Source organism: Salmo trutta, chromosome 27, assembly GCF_901001165.1.
Source record: "Salmo trutta chromosome 27, fSalTru1.1, whole genome shotgun sequence".
In the NCBI taxonomy this organism is placed as follows: Eukaryota; Metazoa; Chordata; class Actinopteri; order Salmoniformes; family Salmonidae; genus Salmo; species Salmo trutta.
Genome location: NC_042983.1, coordinates 45179843 through 45200394, shown reverse-complemented (window position 1 = coordinate 45200394; position 20552 = coordinate 45179843). Strand labels below are relative to the sequence as shown.

Below are 20552 nucleotides of genomic sequence, written 5' to 3'. Positions count from 1 at the left end.
GCCTGTTGAGTCATCATATTCTGATCTCCTGTCTGTTGAGTCATCATATTCTGATCTCTTCCCTGTCTGTTGAGTCATCATATTCTGATCTCTTCCTGTCTGTTGAGTCATCATATTCTGATCTCCTGCCTGTTGAGTCATCTTATTCTGATCTCTTCCCTGCCTGTTGAGTCATCATATTCTGATCTCCTGTCTGTTGAGTCATCATATTCTGATCTCCTGCCTGTTGAGTCATCATATTCTGATCTCCTGCCTGTTGAGTCATCATATTCTGATCTCCTGCCTGTTGAGTCATCATATTCTGATCTCCTGCCTGTTGAGTCATCATATTCTGATCTCCTGCCTGTTGAGTCATCATATTCTGAACTCCTGTCTGTTGAGTCATCATATTCTGATCTCCTGTCTGTTGAGTCATCATATTCTGATCTCCTGTCTGTTGAGTCATCATATTCTGATCTCTTCCCTGCCTGTTGAGTCATCATATTCTGATCTCTTCCCTGTCTGTTGAGTCATCATATTCTGATCTCCTGCCTGTTGAGTCATCTTATTCTGATCTCCTGCCTGTTGAGTCATCTTATTCTGATCTGTTCCCTGCCTGTTCAGTCATCATATTCTGATCTCCTGTCTGTTGAGTCATCATATTCTGATCTCCTGCCTGTTGAGTCATCATATTCTGATCTCTTCCCTGCCTGTTGAGTCATCATATTCTGATCTCCTGCCTGTTGAGTCATCATATTCTGATCTCCTGCCTGTTGAGTCATCATATTCGGATCTCCTGCCTGTTGAGTCATCATATTCTGATCTCCTGTCTGTTGAGTTATCATATTCTGATCTCCTGCCTGTTGAGTCATCATAGTCTGATCTCTTCCTGTCTGTTGAGTGATCATATTCTGATCTCTTCCCTGTTGAGTCATCATATTGTGATCTCTTCCCTGCCTGTTGAGTCATCATATTCTGATCTCCTGCCTGTTGAGTCATCATATTCTGTTCTCCTGCCTGTTGAGTCATCATATTCTGATCTCTTCCCTGTCTGTTGAGTCATCATATTCTGATCTCCTGCCTGTTGAGTCATCATATTCTGATCTCCTGCCTGTTGAGTCATCATAATCTGATCTCCTGTCTGTTGAGTCATCATATTCTGATCTCCTTTCTGTTGAGTCATCATATTCTGATCTCCTGCCTGTTGAGTCATCATATTCTGATCTCCTGCCTGTTGAGTCATCATATTCTGATCTCCTGCCTGTTGAGTCAGCATATTCTGATCTCCTGCCTGTTGAGTCATCATATTCTGATCTCCTGTCTGTTGAGTCATCATATTCTGATCTCCTGCCTGTTGAGTCATCATATTCTGATCTCCTGCCTGTTGAGTCATCATATTCTGATCTCCTGTCTGTTGAGTCATCATATTCTGATCTCCTGCCTGTTGAGTCATCATATTCTGATCTCCTGCCTGTTGAGTCATCATATTCTGATCTCCTGCCTGCTGAGTCATCATATTCTGATCTCCTGCCTGTTGAGTCATCATATTCTGATCTCTTCCCTGTCTGTTGAGTCATCATATTCTGATCTCCTGTCTGTTGAGTCATCATATTCTGATCTCCTGTCTGTTGAGTCATCATATTCTGATCTCCTGCCTGTTGAGTCATCATATTCTGATCTCCTGTCTGTTGAGTCATCATATTCTGATCTCCTGCCTGTTGAGTCATCATATTCTGATCTCTTCCCTGTCTGTTGAGTCATCATATTCTGATCTCCTGCCTGTTGAGTCATCATATTCTGATCTCTTCCCTGTCTGTTGAGTCATCATATTCTGATCTCTTCCTGTCTGTTGAGTCATCATATTCTGATCTCCTGCCTGTTGAGTCATCATATTCTGATCTCTTCCCTGCCTGTTGAGTCATCATATTCTGATCTCCTGTCTGTTGAGTCATCATATTCTGATCTCCTGTCTGTTGAGTCATCATATTCTGATCTCCTGCCTGTTGAGTCATCATATTCTGATCTCCTGCCTGTTGAGTCATCATATTCTGATCTCCTGCCTGTTGAGTCATCATATTCTGATCTCCTGCCTGTTGAGTCATCATATTCTGATCTCCTGTCTGTTGAGTCATCATATTCTGATCTCTTCCCTGCCTGTTGAGTCATCATATTCTGATCTCCTGTCTGTTGAGTCATCATATTCTGATCTCCTGTCTGTTGAGTTATCATATTCTGATCTCCTGCCTGTTGAGTCATCATATTCTGATCTCCTGCATGTTGAGTCATCATATTCTGATCTCCTGTCTGTTGAGTCATCATATTCTGATCTCCTGTCTGTTGAGTCATCATATTCTGATCTCTTCCCTGCCTGTTGAGTCATCATATTCTGATCTCCTGTCTGTTGAGTCATCATATTCTGATCTCCTGTCTGTTGAGTTATCATATTCTGATCTCCTGCCTGTTGAGTCATCATATTCTGATCTCCTGCCTGTTGAGTCATCATATTCTGATCTCCTGCCTGTTGAGTCATCATATTCTGATCTCCTGCCTGGTTAATCATCATATTCTGATCTCCTGCCTGCTGAGTCATCATATTCTGATCTCTTCCCTGCCTGTTGAGTCATCATATTCTGATCTCCTGTCTGTTGAGTCATCATATTCTGATCTCCTGCCTGTTGAGTCATCATATTCTGATCTCTTCCCTGTCTGTTGAGTCATCATATTCTGATCTCCTGTCTGTTGAGTCATCATATTCTGATCTCCTGCCTGTTGAGTCATCATATTCTGATCTCCTGCCTGCTGAGTCATCATATTCTGATCTCCTGCCTGTTGAGTCATCATATTCTGATCTCCTGCCTGTTGAGTCATCATATTCTGATCTCCTGTCTGTTGAGTCATCATATTCTGATCTCCTGTCTGTTGAGTCATCATATTCTGATCTCCTGTCTGTTGAGTCATCATATTCTGATCTCCTGCCTGTTGAGTCATCATATTCTGATCTCTTCCCTGTCTGTTGAGTCATCATATTCTGATCTCCTGCCTGTTGAGTCATCATATTCTGATCTCTTCCCTGTCTGTTGAGTCATCATATTCTGATCTCCTGCCTGTTGAGTCATCATATTCTGATCTCCTGCCTGTTGAGTCATCATATTCTGATCTCTTCCCTGTCTGTTGAGTCATCATATTCTGATCTCCTGCCTGTTGAGTCATCATATTCTGATCTCTTCCTGTCTGTTGAGTCATCATATTCTGATCTCCTGCCTGTTGAGTCATCATATTCTGATCTCTTCCCTGTCTGTTGAGTCATCATATTCTGATCTCTTCCCTGTCTGTTGAGTCATCATATTCTGATCTCTTCCCTGTCTGTTGAGTCATCATATTCTGATCTCCTGCCTGTTGAGTCATCATATTCTGATCTCTTCCTGTCTGTTGAGTCATCATATTCTGATCTCTTCCTGTCTGTTGAGTCATCATATTCTGATCTCCTGCCTGTTGAGTCATCATATTCTGATCTCCTGCCTGTTGAGTCATCATATTCTGATCTCTTCCCTGTCTGTTGAGTCATCATATTCTGATCTCTTCCTGTCTGTTGAGTCATCATATTCTGATCTCTTCCTGTCTGTTGAGTCATCATATTCTGATCTCCTGCCTGTTGAGTCATCATATTCTGATCTCCTGTCTGTTGAGTCATCATATTCTGATCTCCTGTCTGTTGAGTCATCATATTCTGATCTCCTGTCTGTTGAGTCATCATATTCTGATCTCCTGCCTGTTGAGTCATCATATTCTGATCTCTTCCCTGTCTGTTGAGTCATCATATTCTGATCTCCTGCCTGTTGAGTCATCATATTCTGATCTCTTCCCTGTCTGTTGAGTCATCATATTCTGATCTCCTGCCTGTTGAGTCATCATATTCTGATCTCTTCCTGTCTGTTGAGTCATCATATTCTGATCTCCTGCCTGTTGAGTCATCATATTCTGATCTCTTCCCTGTCTGTTGAGTCATCATATTCTGATCTCTTCCCTGTCTGTTGAGTCATCATATTCTGATCTCCTGCCTGTTGAGTCATCATATTCTGATCTCTTCCTGTCTGTTGAGTCATCATATTCTGATCTCTTCCTGTCTGTTGAGTCATCATATTCTGATCTCCTGCCTGTTGAGTCATCATATTCTGATCTCCTGCCTGTTGAGTCATCATATTCTGATCTCTTCCCTGTCTGTTGAGTCATCATATTCTGATCTCTTCCCTGTCTGTTGAGTCATCATATTCTGATCTCTTCCTGTCTGTTGAGTAACGGATGTTTATAAGTGACACACTAAAACATTCAAACAGTTTTAACAGCCGGTATAGATTCACAAGAATCACTATGCTTCAAGAAAGGTATAGTTATATTGATATATATATATATATATATATTATGAGATGTGTATTATATTAACAACTCACCTCTCTTCTGCATAAAACTGAAGAGGTCATCAAGAAACTCTTTCCTCTTGACATCATCATCCAACTCGTACAACTGGAGGAATACAAAATGATTAAAACGTGTTAAAAATGGTTAAAACTGGTTAAAACGTGTTAAAACTGGTTAAAACGTGTTAAAACTGGTTAAAACTGGTTAAAACGTGTTAAAACGTGTTAAAACTGATTAAAACATGTTAAAACTGGTTAAAACGTGTTAAAACTGGTTAAAACGTGTTAAAACGTGTTAAAACTGGTTAAAACTGGTTAAAACGTGTTAAAACGTGTTAAAACTGATTAAAACATGTTAAAACTGGTTAAAACTGGTTAAAACTGGTTAAAACGTGTTAAAACGTGTTAAAACTGGTTAAAACTGGTTAAAACGTGTTAAAACTGATTAAAACGTGTTAAAACTGGTTAAAACGTATTAAAACGTGTTGAAACTGGTTAAAACTGGTTAAAACGTGTTAAAACTGGTTAAAACGTGTTGAAACTGGTTAAAACTGGTTAAAACAGGCCTATTGGCAAACATGTCATATACAATATGGTTTATTCGACTGTATTGGAGTCCTTTCAAACTGAAATATGTGTAATATAACTTCCTATCGATGAATACCTTCAGAATACAACATCTCAAAGTACCGTAATTCCACACCAAACACATGTAATGGAAGGTAGACAAGGAGAAAAACACAACAATGAATGTAGATTGTCAGCGCTATAATATGTTTCAAACTTCTTTACTTCTATCGGGTTCATATAAACCTGTAAAAACAATGTAATGTCTAGTTCGTAGAGAAACAGAGCAGGTGTGGATTATTGTCGTTACGACTTCCAAGACAACCTGTGAGTAACCTGGAATGTTCTAGAGATAATCGCAACAGAATGTCTGGATACTAGCAGTCACCGGGTCTCCTCTGTGAAGTAACCATATCAGGAAACAGAGTGGCTGGATACTAGCAGACACCGGGTCTCCTCTGTGAAGGAACCATATCAGGAAACAGAGTGGCTGGATACTAGCAGACACAGTGTCTCCTCTGTGAAGGAACCATATCAGGAAACAGAGACACCGTGTCTCCTCTGTAAAGGAACAATATCATGAACCTACATTTTATCAACGGCAGTGAGGGCACAACGAGAGCTGTTCTCCCACTCCCATCCTCCCATCCTCCCATCCTCCCAGTCTCCCAGTCTCCCATCCTCCCAGCCTCCCAGTCTCCCTGCCTCCCATCCTCCCAGTCTCCCAGCCTCCCATCCTCCCAGTCTCCCAGCCACCCAGTCTCCCAGCCTCCCAGTCTTCCTGCCTCCCATCCTCCCAGCCTCCCAGTCTCCCAGCCTCCCAGCCTCCCAGCCACCCAGTCTCCCAGTCTCCCAGTCTCCCAGCCTCCCAGTCTCCCAGTCACCCAGTCACCCAGTCTCCCAGCCTCCCATCCTCCCAGTCTCCCAGCCTCCCAGTCTCCCAGTCTCCCAGTCTCCCAGCCTCCCAGTCTCCCAGTCTCCCAGCCTCCCAGCCTCCCAGCCTCCCAGTCTCCCAGTCTCCCAGTCTCCCAGCCTCCCAGTCTCCCAGTCACCCAGTCTCCCAGTCTCCCAGCCTCCCAGTCTCCCAGCCTCCCAGCCTCAGAAGAACAAACTTTAATGTCTGAATAAGAGGAGAATGTCACACCTTCAAACTCTTTGATCGCCTCCGTTTGGTTTTCCTGAACAGATTCACTTAAATGAGGATAGTGTATTTGAGTACTTTTCATTTCTGAATGCTAAACTGAAGTCGCACCATTGTCATAGCAACAAGATAAAAAAAAAAGTATTTGTTGTACTGTAACAGTACAATGGCTGCTAAAAATAACAAAACAACAACTTGAACAACTTCAACACTCCACTTTGTCTATGACAGCCAACAGAGGCTCATCATTGTTGAACCAGCCTCTGTGTGTTGTTGCTTTCATACACGCTCTTCCTGGTAGCCTAGTGGTTAGAGCCTAGCGGTTAGAGCATTGGGCCAGTAACCAGCAGGTAGCCTAGTGGTTAGAGCCTAGCGGTTAGAGCATTGGGCCAGTAACCAGCAGGAAGCCTAGTGGTTAGAGCCTAGCGGTTAGAGCATTGGGCCAGTAACCAGCAGGTAGCCTAGTGGTTAGAGCCTAGCGGTTAGAGCATTGGGCCAGTAACCAGCAGGTAGCCTAGTGGTTAGAGCCTAGCGGTTAGAGCATTGGGCCAGTAACCAGCAAGGTAGCCTAGTGGTTAGAGCGTTGGGCCAGTAACCAGCAGGTAGCCTAGTGGTTAGAGCCTAGCGGTTAGAGCATTGGGCCAGTAACCAGCAAGGTAGCCTAGTGGTTAGAGCGTTGGGCCAGTAACCAGCAGGTAGCCTAGTGATTAGAGCGTTGGGACAGTAACCAGCAGGTAGCCTAGTGGTTAGAGCGTTGGGCCAGTAACCAGCAGGTAGCCTAGTGGTTAGAGCGTTGGGCCAGTAACCAGCAGGTAGCCTAGTGATTAGAGCGTTGGGACAGTAACCAGCAGGTAGCCTAGTGGTTAGAGCGTTGGGCCAGTAACCAGCAGGTAGCCTAGTGGTTAGAGCGTTGGACCAGTAACCAGCAGGTAGCCTAGTGGTTAGAGCGTTGGGCCAGTAACCAGCAGGTAGCCTAGTGGTTAGAGCGTTGGGCCAGTAACCAGCAGGTAGCCTAGTGGTTAGAGCGTTGGGCCAGTAACCAGCTGGTAGCCTAGTGGTTAGAGCGTTGGGACAGTAACCAGCAGGTCGCCTAGTGGTTAGAGCGTTGGGCCAGTAACCAGCAGGTAGTCTAGTGGTTAGAGCGTTGGGCCAGTAACCAGCAGGTAGCCTAGTGGTTAGAGTGTTGGGCCAGTAACCAGCAGGTAACCTAGTGGTTAGAGCATTGGACCAGTAACTGAAAGGTTACTCGATTGAATCCCTGAGCTGACAAGGTAATAATCTGTTGTTCTGCCCCTGAACAAGGCAGTTAACCCACTGTTCCTAGGCTGTCATTGTAAACAAGAATTTGTTCTTAACTGACTTGCCTAGTTCACTAAAGGTTCAATTAAGAAAAATAAAACATGTTTTGACATAGCCATTATGTCTCTCCTCAGCCTCTTCTATTCACTGTTTCTTCTATGGAGTCAGACAGGCTTTAAAGAGCCAGGGTCAGCAGAGGACTGATGGAAATACAGTATGGGGGGGAGAGAGAGAGAGAGAAACAGAGAGAGAGAAACAGAGAGAGAGAGATACAGAGAGAGAGATACAGAGAGAGAGATACAGAGAGAGAGATACAGAGAGAGAGATACAGAGAGACATAGAGAGAGATATAGAGGGAGAGAGAGAGAGGGATACAGAGAGAGAGGGAGATACAGAGAGAGAGAGAAACAGAGAGAGAGAAACAGAGAGAGAAACAGAGAGAGAGAAACAGAGAGAGAGAAACAGAGAGAGAGATACAGAGAGAGAGAAACAGAGAGAGAGAAACAGAGAAAGAGATACAGAGAGAGAGATACAGAGAGAGAGATACAGAGAGAGTGATATAGAGAGAGACAGAGAGAGATATAGAGGGAGAGAGAGGGATACAGAGAGAGAGAGAGACAGAGAGAGAGGGATACAGAGAGAGAGAGAGAGAGAGATACAGAGAGAGAGAGAGAGAGAGAGAGAGAGGGGGGAGCGTTCCCTTCCAAGAAGAGCCACATTAACAGGGAGATCAGATCAGTACAGGAAGACAGAGATATGATCAGCGGGGGACTATAAAGAGGCTCAGAGATAATACCTGGTCATTTAGGAGTGAATTAGCTGTCCCCAATATTACAGAACCCAGGAGGGAGATGTAGGAGGGGACCATGGTGACTCCTGCACTACAGAATGACCACAGACAATTAAAAGATCAATGAGGTACTAATGTAAAAAAAAATATTACAAACACAGGGCATCTTCAGATTGATTGTGCCGTGTAAAATACACAAACACACACAGTGTGGATTGATGGATCGACAGGATGGGACCCATGCTGATTAACTTATAAAACTTGATCAGCCTGTTCTCCCTAGTTAGATGTTAAACCAGGGGTAAAGGTATTAGATGTTAAACCAGGGGTAAAGGTATTAGATGTTAAACCAGGGGTAAAGGTATTAGATGTTAAACCAGGGGTAAAGGTATTAGATGTTAAACCAGGGTTAAAGGTATTAGATGTTAAACCAGGGGTAAAGGTATTAGATGTTAAACCAGGGGTAAAGGTATTAGATGTTAAACCAGGGGTAAAGGTATTAGATGTTAAACCAGGGGTAAAGGTATTAGATGTTAAACCAGGGGTAAAGGTATTAGATGTTAAACCAGGGGTAAAGGTATTAGATGTTAAACCAGGGGTAAAGGTATTAAATGTTAAACCAGGGGTAAAGGTATTAGATGTTAAACCAGGGTTAAAGGTATTAGATGTTAAACCAGGGGTAAAGGTATTAAATGTTAAACCAGGGGTAAAGGTATTAGATGTTAAACCAGGGGTAAAGGTATTAGATGTTAAACCAGGGGTAAAGGTATTAGATGTTAAACCAGGGGTAAAGGTATTAAATGTTAAACCAGGGGTAAAGGTATTAGATGTTAAACCAGGGTTAAAGGTATTAGATGTTAAACCAGGGGTAAAGGTATTAGATGTTAAACCAGGGGTAAAGGTATTAGATGTTAAACCAGGGGTAAAGGTATTACATGTTAAACGACAAAGGCCTGATTGGTGGAGTACTGCAGAGATGGTTCTCCTTCTGAAAGGTTCTCCCACCTCCACAGAGGAACTCTGGAGCTCTGTTAGTGTGACCATCATGTTATTGACCAAGACCCCGATTGCTCAGTTTGGCCGGGCAGCCACCCTTAAGGAAGAGTCTTGATGTTTCCAAACTTCTTCCATTTAAGAATGATGGAGGCCACTGTGTTCTTGGGGACCTTCAATGCTGAAGAATTTTTTGTGCCTCGACACAATCTTGTCTCAGAGCTCTACGGACAATTCCTTTGACCTCATGGTTTGGTTTTTGCTCTGACATGCACTGTCAACTGTGGGACCTTATATAGACAGGTGTGTGCCTTTCCAAATCATGTCCAATCAATTAAATTAACCACAGGTGGACTACAATCAAGTTGTAGAAACATCTCAAGGATGATCAATGGAAACAGGATGCACCTGAGCTCAATGTCGAGGCACATAGCAAAGATTCTGAATACTTAGTTAAATTAGGTTTTTCTGTTTTTTAGGATTTAATAAATTATCAAAAATGTCTAAAAATCTGTTTTCGCTTCATCATTATAGGATATTGTGTGTAGAGGATTTTAAAAAAACAACATTTAATCCATTTTAGAATAAGGCTGTAATGTAACAAAAGGTGTAAAAAGTGAAGATGTCTGAATAGTTTCCCAAGGCCCTGGACATCTGTTAGAAATCCTCTGTAAGCGTATGTCATGCTTTATAAAGGGTTCACAAATGTGGCGTAACTGTGTGACATAAGTAAAAGGCCAGCAACACTATTGAGAGCCCCATGAAACGACACCATATCTACATTCTACAGATCCTACTGAGTATTCCCCTACAATACTTTTACTGCTAAACCCAGAATAGTTATCGCTCTAAGCCAATATGTATTACATAAACAGTGATTTGTATTGAGGGGGCATTTATTTGACCTTACAACATGTTTTAAAACCCACATTTAATGCAAATGTCACTTAAATATGAACAAATATGAAATCATTGTTAATTATTTTTATTTTTTTTCATATATCATGAATGGTTATTAACAATGTTCTACTATTAAGTGGGGGACTTTTATTTAGAAAATTTCTGAAATTCCGTGACCCGGACATACTTTTTTAGGACAGTCATAAGTGGAGGAGTGGACGGGGGGAGAAAGACAACAGGACAGTCACCAGTGGACAACAGGACAGTCACCAGTAGAGGAGTGGACGGGGGAGAAAGACAACAGGACAGTCACCAGTGGACAACAGGACAGACACCAGTGGACAACAGGACAGTCACCAGTGGACAACAGGACAGTCACCAGTGGACAACAGGACAGACACCAGTGGACAACAGGACAGTCACCAGTGGACAACAGGACAGACACCAGTAGAGGAGTGGACGGGGGAGAAAGACAACAGGACAGTCACCAGTGGACAACAGGACAGTCACCGGTGGACAACGGGACAGACACCAGTAGACAACAGGACAGTCACCAGTGGACAACAGGACAGTCACCGGTGGACAACGGGACAGTCACCAGTAGAGGAGTGGACGGGGGAGAAAGACAACGGGACAGTCACCAGTAGACAACAGGACAGTCACCAGTGGACAACAGGACAGTCACCGGTGGACAACGGGACGGTCACCAGTGGACAACAGGACAGACACCAGTGGACAACAGGACAGTCACCAGTGGACAACAGGACAGACACCAGTAGACAACAGGACAGTCACCAGTAGACAACAGGACAGTCACCAGTGGACAACAGGACAGTCACCAGTGGACAACGGGACGGTCACCAGTGGACAACAGGACAGACACCAGTGGACAACAGGACAGTCACCAGTGGACAACAGGACAGTCACCAGTGGACAACAGGACAGTCACCGGTGGACAACAGGACAGTCACCAGTGGACAACAGGACAGACACCAGTAGACAACGGGACAGTCACCAGTAGACAACGGGACAGTCACCAGTGGACAACAGGACAGTCACCAGTGGACAACGGGACGGTCACCAGTGGACAACAGGACAGACACCAGTGGACAACAGGACAGTCACCAGTGGACAACAGGACAGTCACCAGTGGACAACAGGACAGTCACCGGTGGACAACAGGACAGTCACCAGTGGACAACGGGACAGACACCAGTAGAGGAGTGGACGGGGGGAGAAAGACAACAGGACAGACACCAGTAGAGGAGTGGACGGGGTAGAAAGACAACAGGACAGACACCAGTAGAGGAGTGGACGGGGGGAGAAAGACAACAGGACAGACACCAGTAGAGGAGTGGACGGGGTAGAAAGACAACAGGACAGTCACCAGTAGAGGAGTGGACGGGGTAGAAAGACAACAGGACAGTCACCAGTAGAGGAGTGGACGGGGGAGAAAGACAACAGGACAGACACCAGTAGAGGAGTGGACGGGGTAGAAAGACAACAGGACAGTCACCAGTAGAGGAGTGGACGGGGTAGAAAGACAACAGGACAGTCACCAGTAGAGGAGTGGACGGGGGAGAAAGACAACAGGACAGACACCAGTAGAGGAGTGGACGGGGTAGAAAGACAACAGGACAGACACCAGTAGAGGAGTGGACGGGGGAGAAAGACAACAGGACAGACACCAGTAGAGGAGTGGACGGGGGAGAAAGACAACAGGACAGACACCAGTAGAGGAGTGGACGGGGAGAAAGACAACAGGACAGACACCAGTAGAGGAGTGGACGGGGTAGAAAGACAACAGGACAGACACCAGTAGAGGAGTGGACGGGGTAGAAAGACAACAGGACAGACACCAGTAGAGGAGTGGACGGGGTAGAAAGACAACAGGACAGACACCAGTAGAGGAGTGGACGGGGTAGAAAGACAACAGGACAGTCACCAGTAGAGGAGTGGACGGGGTAGAAAGACAACAGGACAGTCACCAGTAGAGGAGTGGACGGGGGAGAAAGACAACAGGACAGACACCAGTAGAGGAGTGGACGGGGGTAGAAAGACAACAGGACAGACACCAGTAGAGGAGTGGACGGGGGTAGAAAGACAACAGGTGCTATTGTTTTCAATCTGAACTGAACGCTTGTCAGGGGCCCCATTTGGTTTTTGTTTTCTAAAGTAATTGAAGGAAGGTGAAATTAACCCTGCAAGGACGGGGGAGGGAGAGGACTGTTCAATGGGACCTTTAGGCACTCTGAGTTCAGACTTCAAACTGCTTCTTGACGTTGTATTAGGTACCAGCAGGTCATCAGAGGGGAAAGAGACGTCTCTCTTTCCTCTCACTCCCTGGGCGACAGGTAGCCTAGAGGTTAGAGCATTGGGCCAATAACCAAAAGATCATTAGTTTATATCCCTGAGATGACAAGGTGAAAAATATGTCAATGTGCCCTTGAGCAAGGCACTTAATCCTAATGGCTGGCCGTGACCCATACATTTAAGTAGACGCTCTTATCCAGATCAACTTACAGTAGTGAATGCATACATTTTCATACATTTTTTTTTTCCTGTGCTGGCCCCCCATGGGAATCGAACCCACAACCCTGGCGTTGCAAACACCATGCTCTACCAACTGAGCTACAGGGAAGGCCCAGTGTCAGGGGGAGTTGGGATTAGAAAACAACACATTTCTATTGAAACAGGACAAATATAAGAATCCGCCTAGTAAATCTCTCTCTCTCTCTGCTCTCTCTCTCTCTTGCTCTCTTTCTCTGCTCTCTCTCTCTCTGCTCTCTCATTCCATCCTTCCCTCCATCCATCCCTCCTTCCATCCCTCCTTCCCTCCATCCCTCCTTTCATCCTTCCACACACACACACACACACACACACACACACACACACACACACACACACACACACACACACTTATCCCCAACCACTTTCTCTACTCAGCTCTCAGGACACCATTATTACCGGGCCGCACTTTAAAGATACCTGTCTGTAAACCCCTGTCAATTACACTGCAATCCCCTCCCTGATGAAATCACAAATGGGGATGTTTCCAACCCATTCCCTGAGATCACCGGGAGTGACAGTACTCGTCCCTCTCTTACATTCCTTCACTATAGCTACTTCAGATGTTAACGTTTAATGACCAGCCTACGAGGTAAAAAAAAACAACAACAAAAAACAACAACGAACGATGAAAAGTGAACAAAGCGGCCAAATGTTTAATGCTAAAACTTGCCACACTACACCCCCCTGAGTGTTGCTAGGCCAACAGAGAGGACAGAGCTACACGCTACACCCTCTGAGTGTTGCTAGGCCAGCGGAGAGGACAGAGCAACAAGCTACACCCCCTGAGTGTTGCTAGGCCAACAGAGAGGACAGAGCTACACGCTACACCCTCTGAGTGTTGCTAGGCCAATGGAGAGGACAGAGCAACTACCCTGAGTGTTGCTAGGCCAGCGGAGAGGACAGAGCAACAACCCTGAGTGTTGCTAGGCCAGCGGAGAGGACAGAGCAACAACCCTGAGTGTTGCTAGGCCAGCGGAGAGGGCAGAGCAACAACCCTGAGTGTTGCTAGGCCAGCGGACAGGACAGAGCAACAACCCTGAGTGTTGCTAGGCCAGCGGAGAGGACAGAGCAACAACCCTGAGTGTTGCTAGGCCAGCGGAGAGGACAGAGCAACAACCCTGAGTGTTGCTAGGCTAGCGGACAGGACAGAGCAACAACCCTGAGTGTTGCTAGGCCAGCGGACAGGACAGAGCAACAACCCTGAGTGTTGCTAGGCCAGCGGAGAGGACAGATCAACAAGCTACACCCTCTGAGTGCTTGGTTACTACATGATTCCATATGTGTTATTTCATAGTTCTGATGTCTTCACTATTATTCTACAATGTAGGAAATAGTCAAAATAAAGAAAAACCCTGGAATGAGTCGGTGTGTCCAAACTTTTGACTGGTACTGTAAATATATATATTTTTTTATGAATAACTTTTGGAATAAATATTCCCCCTTTTCAATCAATGAAAATAAATCCTGTTTTTTTGCAATTATTTAATTGGAATTTCAGTTGACCTTCTGAAATGATTGCCTTCAATTCGACTTGACCCCAACCCTGGTCTGTGTTGCTAATAGTATGGAGAAGGAGAGCTCCACCCTAATGCTCTAATTGGCTAGATGAAGGAACACAAGGGCAAAAGTCAATGTTCTTACCTGTGAGGTGGAGCCAGATCCAACAGGAGGAAAGGATGACAGAAACATTGAGAAGAAAAGAGAGAGAACAAAGGAGCATTAGACCGATATCCATTAAGTGAAATAACAACCATCTAAACTGAAACACAGTGAAACACTTGATGTTGAGGGAAATACATGTTCGCTACAGTGCTGTTCGACTCTTGCAAATGTTGATTTTCATCCAAAAAAAAATGTAATAAAAGAGAATTGAGATTAATTTGTTTCAAGCGACTGTCTTAGGGACTCAAATAAATGGCTGTATTTGCTTTCATGAAAGACCATATAGTTAGAAGGAGACCTTGAGACCTACAAGTTAGAATGAGCTGCTATTCTGCTATTCAGACTATAAAGTGTAGAAGTTGGCACTTTATCTCTTTCTGATTCAGTGTTAAAACCACTGCAATACAGAGTCGTCGGGGTGTCGCAGGCATACATAATACAGCACTCAGCAAACACACACACGTTCTTTATTTTGTAGCTTTATATCACGAGCAACAGTTACAAAATGAAGAAGTGGTTTTGTAAGATACCAGGGTGGTGTTATTACAGAAGCTAGTTTATGGCAGCAATGGTATGGTGGTATAACTGTAAAAAAAAAATCTAATCTTCCTTTAACACTGTGGGTATAACTGACACTACCGTTCAAAAGTGGGGTTTGGGGTCACTTAAAAATGTCCTTGTTTTTTAAAGGAAAAGCTTCTCTTTTTTGGTCCATTAAAATAACACCAAATTGATCAGAAATACAGTGTAGACATTGTTGATGTTGTAAATGACTATTGTAGCTGGAAACGGCACATTTTTTAAATGGAATATCTACATAGGTGTACAGAGGCCCATTATCAGCAACCATCACTCCTGTGTTCCAATGGCACGTTGTGTTAGCTAATCGAAGTTTATCATTTTAAAAGGCTAATTGATCATTAGAAAACCCTTTTGCAATTATGTTAGCACAGCTGAAAACTGTTGTTCTGATTAAAGAAGCAATAAAACTGGCCTTCTTTAGACTAGTTGAGTATCTGGAGCATCAGCATTTGTGGGTTTGATTACAGGCTCAAAATGGACAGAAACAAAGACTTCCTTCTGAAACTCGTCAGTCTATTCTTGTTCTAAGAAATTAAGGCTATTCCATGCGAGAAATTTCCAAGAAACTGAAGATCTCGTACAAAGTTGTGTACTAGTCCCCTCACAGAACAGGGCAAACTGGCCCTAATTAGAATAGAAAGAGGAGTGGGAGGCCCCGGTGCACAACTGAGCAAGAGGACAAGTACATTAGAGTGTCTAGTTTGAGAAACAGACACCTCACAAGTCCTCAACTGGCAGCTTCATTAAATAGTACCCACAAAACACCAGTCTCAACGTCAACAGTGAAGAGGCGACTCCGGGATGCTGGCCTTCTAGGAAGAGTTGCAAAGAAAAAGCCATATCTCACACTGGCCAATAAAAAGAAAAGATTAAGATGGACAAAATAACACAGACACTGGACAGAGGAAGGTTGAAAAAAGTGTTATGGACAGACGATCCGTGAGACGCAGAAAAAATGAAAAGATGCTGGAGGAGTGTTTGACGCCATCTGTCGAGCATGGTGGAGGCAATGTGATGGTCTGGGGGTGCTTTGGTGGTGGTAAACTGGGAGATTTGTACAGGGTAAAATGGATCTTGGAGAAGGTAGGATATCACTTCATTTTGCAACGCCATGCCATACCCTGTGGACGGTGCTTAATTGGAGCCAATTTCCTCCCACAACAGGACAATGACCCAAAGCACAGCTATGCAAGAACTATTTAGGGAAGAAGCAGTCAGCTGGTATTCTGTCTATAATGGAGTGGCCAGCATTGTCACCGGATCTGTTGTGGGAGCAGTTTGACCGTATGGTACGTAAGAAGTGCCCATCAAGCCAGTCCAACTTGTGGGAGGTGCTTCAGGAAGCATGGGGTGAAATCTCTTCAGATTACCTCAACAAATTGACAACTAGAATACCAAAGGTCTGCAATGCTGTAATTGCTGCAAATGGAGGATTCTTTGATGAAAGCAAAGTTTGAAGGACACAATTATTATTTCAATTAAAAATCATTATTTATAACCTTGTCAACATCTTGACTATATTTCCTATTCATTTTGCAACTCATTTCATGTATGTTTTCATGGAAAACAAGGACATTTCTAAGTGACCTGTAATGATGCGCGGTGAGAGTCGGGCAGCAAGTTCAGGGAACGAGTGTTTTAATGAAATAAACGGAACATAATACAAAACAAGAAACACAAACAACACACAGACAGGAAACAGAAACAATGACGCCTGGGGAAGGAACCAAAGGGAGTGACATATAAAGGGCAGGTAATCAAGGAGGTGATGGAGTCCAGGTGTGTGCCATAACGAGCAGCCTGGTGACCTAGAGGCCGGAGAGGGAGCATATGTGACATGACCCCAAACTTTTGAACGGTAGTGTACATTCTAATATTTAACACTGTGGGTGTAACTGACAACACTTCAGATACATTCTAATATTTAACACTGTGGGTGTAACTGACAACGCTTCAGATACATTCTAATATTTAACACTGTGGGTGTGACTGACAGCGCTTCAGATACATTCTAATATTTAACACTGTGGGTGTGACTGACAGCGCTTCAGATACATTCTAATATGTAACACTGTGGGTGTGACTGACAGCGCTTCAGATACATTCTAATATTTAACACTGTGGGTGTGACTGACAGCGCTTCAGATACATTCTAATGTTTAACACTGTGGGTGTGACTGACAGCGCTTCAGATACATTCTAATATTTAACACTGTGGGTGTGACTGACAGCGCTTCAGATACTTTCTAATATTTTAACACTGTGGGTGTGACTGACAGCGCTTCAGATACATTCTAATATTTTAACACTGTGGGTGTAACTGACAACGCTTCAGATACATTCTAATATTTAACACTGTGGGTGTGATTGACAGCGCTTCAGATACATTCTAATATTTTAACACTGTGGGTGTAACTGACAGCGCTTAAGATACATTCTAATATTTTAACACTGTGGGTGTAACTGACAGCGCTTAAGATACATTCTAATATTTTAACACTGTGGGTGTAACTGACAGCGCTTAAGATACATTCTAATATTTTAACACTGTGGGTGTAACTGACAGTGCTTCAGATACATTCTAATATTTTAACACTGTGGGTGTAACTGACAGCGCTTAAGATACATTCTAATATTTAACACTGTGGGTGTGACTGACAGCGCTTCAGATACATTCTAATATTTAACACTGTGGGTGTGACTGACAGCGCTTCAGATACATTCTAATATTTAACACTGTGGGTGTAACTGACAACATTTCAGATACATTCTAATATTTTAGCACTGTGGGTGTGACTGGCAACGCTTCAGATACATTCTAATATTTTAACACTGTGGGTGTGACTGACAACATTTCAGACACATTCTAATATTTAACACTGTGGGTGTAACTGACAACGCTTCAGATACATTCTAATATTTAACACTGTGGGTGTGTCTGACAACGCTTAAGATACATTCTAATATTTAACACTGTGGGTGTAACTGACAACGCTTCAGATACATTCTAATATTTAACACTGTGGGTGTGTCTGACAACATTTCAGATACATTCTAATATTTAACACTGAAATAGAAGAGTCATAAAAATAACATACTTCTATGAGCAGCACTTTTCACTTTTTCATTTTAACAGATTTTTTACAGATTTTTCTGTCTGCTGTGTTCTCTACCATGGATACCATATACAGAGACCATATCTACCATGGATACCATGGTTATCTACCATGGATACCATATATAGGGCTCCTGAGTGGCGCAGCGGTCTAAGGCACTGCATCTCAATGCTAAGAGGCATCACTACAATCCCTGGTTCGAATCTAAGCTGCATCACATCCGGCCGTGATTGGGAGTCCCATAGGGCGGCGCTCAATTAGCCCAGCGTCGTCCGGGTTTGGCCTGCATAAGAATTTGTTCATATGCAACTGACTTGCCTAGTTACATAAAAAAAAAAAAATGTAGAGACCAAATCTAGCATGGATACCAGAACATATACGGGCTCTTGAATGAGAACAACAAATCTACGAAATGGACTGCTTGAGTAAGATGTTCAGTGGTTATGACTGAACCACTCTTATATCCCCTTAACCATTTAGTGCCAAACAAGACATTCAACCATTGGTGTAATTTCCTTCCTGAGGTAAAGTGTGTGAAACACATTAGCCAGCTATTGAAACAGTCCTTATAAAAAATTGTGTAGCCTTCTAACTAATCCTCTTTAACATAATGAACCAAAACATACTGCGTGGCCTTCTGACTAATGCTCTTTAATAACATAATGAACCAAAACATACTGCGTGGCCTTCTAACTAATGCTCTTTAACATAATGAACCAAAACATACTGCGTGGCCTTCTAACTAATGCTCTTTAATAACATAATGAACCAAAACATACTGCATGGCCTTCTAACTAATGCTCTTTAATAACATAATGAACCAAAACATACTGCGTGGCCTTCTAACTAATGCTCTTTAATAACATAATGAACCAAAACATACTGCATGGCCTTCCAACTAATGCTCTTTAACATAATGAACCAAAACATACTGCATGGCCTTCTAACTAATGCTCTTTAATAACATAATGAACCAAAACATACTGCATGGCCTTCTAACTAATGCTCTTTAACATAATGAACCAAAACATACTGCATGGCCTTCTAACTAATGCTCTTTAACATATTGAACCAAAACATACTGCGTGGCCTTCTAACTAATGCTCTTTAACATAATGAACCAAAACATACTGCGTGGCCTTCTAACTAATGCTCTTTAATAACATAATGAACCAAAACATACTGCGTGGCCTTCTAACTAATCCTCTTTAACATAATGAACCAAAACATACTGCATGGCCTTCTAACTAATGCTCTTTAACATAATGAACCAAAACATACTGCGTGGCCTTCTAACTAATGCTCTTTAATAACATAATGAACCAAAACATACTGCGTGGCCTTCTAACTAATCCTCTTTAACATAATGAACCAAAACATACTGCATGGCCTTCTAACTAATGCTCTTTAATAACATAATGAACCAAAACATACTGCGTGGCCTTCTAACTAATGCTCTTTAATAACATAATGAACCAAAACATACTGCGTGGCCTTCTAACTAATGCTCTTTAACATAATGAACCAAAACATACTGCGTGGCCTTCTAACTAATGCTCTTTAACATAATGAACCAAAACATACTGCGTGGCCTTCTAACTAATGCTCTTTAACATAATGAACCAAAACATACTGCGTGGCCTTCTAACTAATCCTCTTTAATAACATAATGAACCAAAACATACTGCATGGCCTTCTAACTAATGCTCTTTAATAACATAATGAACCAAAACATACTGCGTGGCCTTCTAACTAATGCTCTTTAACATAATGAACCAAAACATACTGCGTGGCCTTCTAACTAATCCTCTTTAACATAATGAACCAAAACATACTGCGTGGCCTTCTAACTAATCCTCTTTAATATAATGAACCAAAACATACTGCGTGGCCTTCTAACTAATGCTCTTTAACATAATGAACCAAAACATACTGCGTGGCCTTCTAACTAATCCTCTTTAACATAATGAACCAAAACATACTGCATGGCCTTCTAACTAATGCTCTTTAATAACATAATGAACCAAAACATACTGCGTGGCCTTCTAACTAATCCTCTTTAACAACATAATGAACCAAAACATACTGCATGGCCTTCTAACTAATCCTCTTTAATAACATAATGAACCAAAACATACTGCGTGGCCTTCTAACTAATGCTCTTTAACATATTGAACCAAAACATACTGCATGGCCTTCTAACTAATGCTCTTTAACATAATGAACCAAAACATACTGCATGGCCTTCCAACTAATGCTCTTTAACATAATGAACCAAAACATACTGCGTGGCCTTCTAACTAATGCTCTTTAATAACATAATGAACCAAAACATACTGCGTGGCCTTCTAACTAATGCTCTTTAATAACATAATGAACCAAAACATACTGCATGGCCTTCTAACTAATCCTCTTTAACATAATGAACCAAAACATACTGCATGGCCTTCTAACTAATGCTCTTTAATAACATAATGAACCAAAACATACTGCATGGCCTTCTAACTAATCCTCTTTAACATATTGAACCAAAACAT

At 42.8% G+C, this 20552-nt stretch overlaps 1 protein-coding gene across 3 annotated transcripts in view; it reads right to left on the bottom strand.

Moving 5' to 3' along the window:
* Window positions 1–20552, bottom strand: part of LOC115165060 (AT-rich interactive domain-containing protein 3A) — a 172736-nt gene that overhangs the window by 51271 nt on the left and 100913 nt on the right. For all 3 annotated transcript variants that reach the window (XM_029718093.1, XM_029718094.1, XM_029718095.1), the window contains one exon: window positions 4428–4500. In XM_029718093.1, the coding sequence (XP_029573953.1) occupies window positions 4428–4500 (73 nt within the window). The remainder of the gene's footprint in view (window positions 1–4427; window positions 4501–20552) is intronic.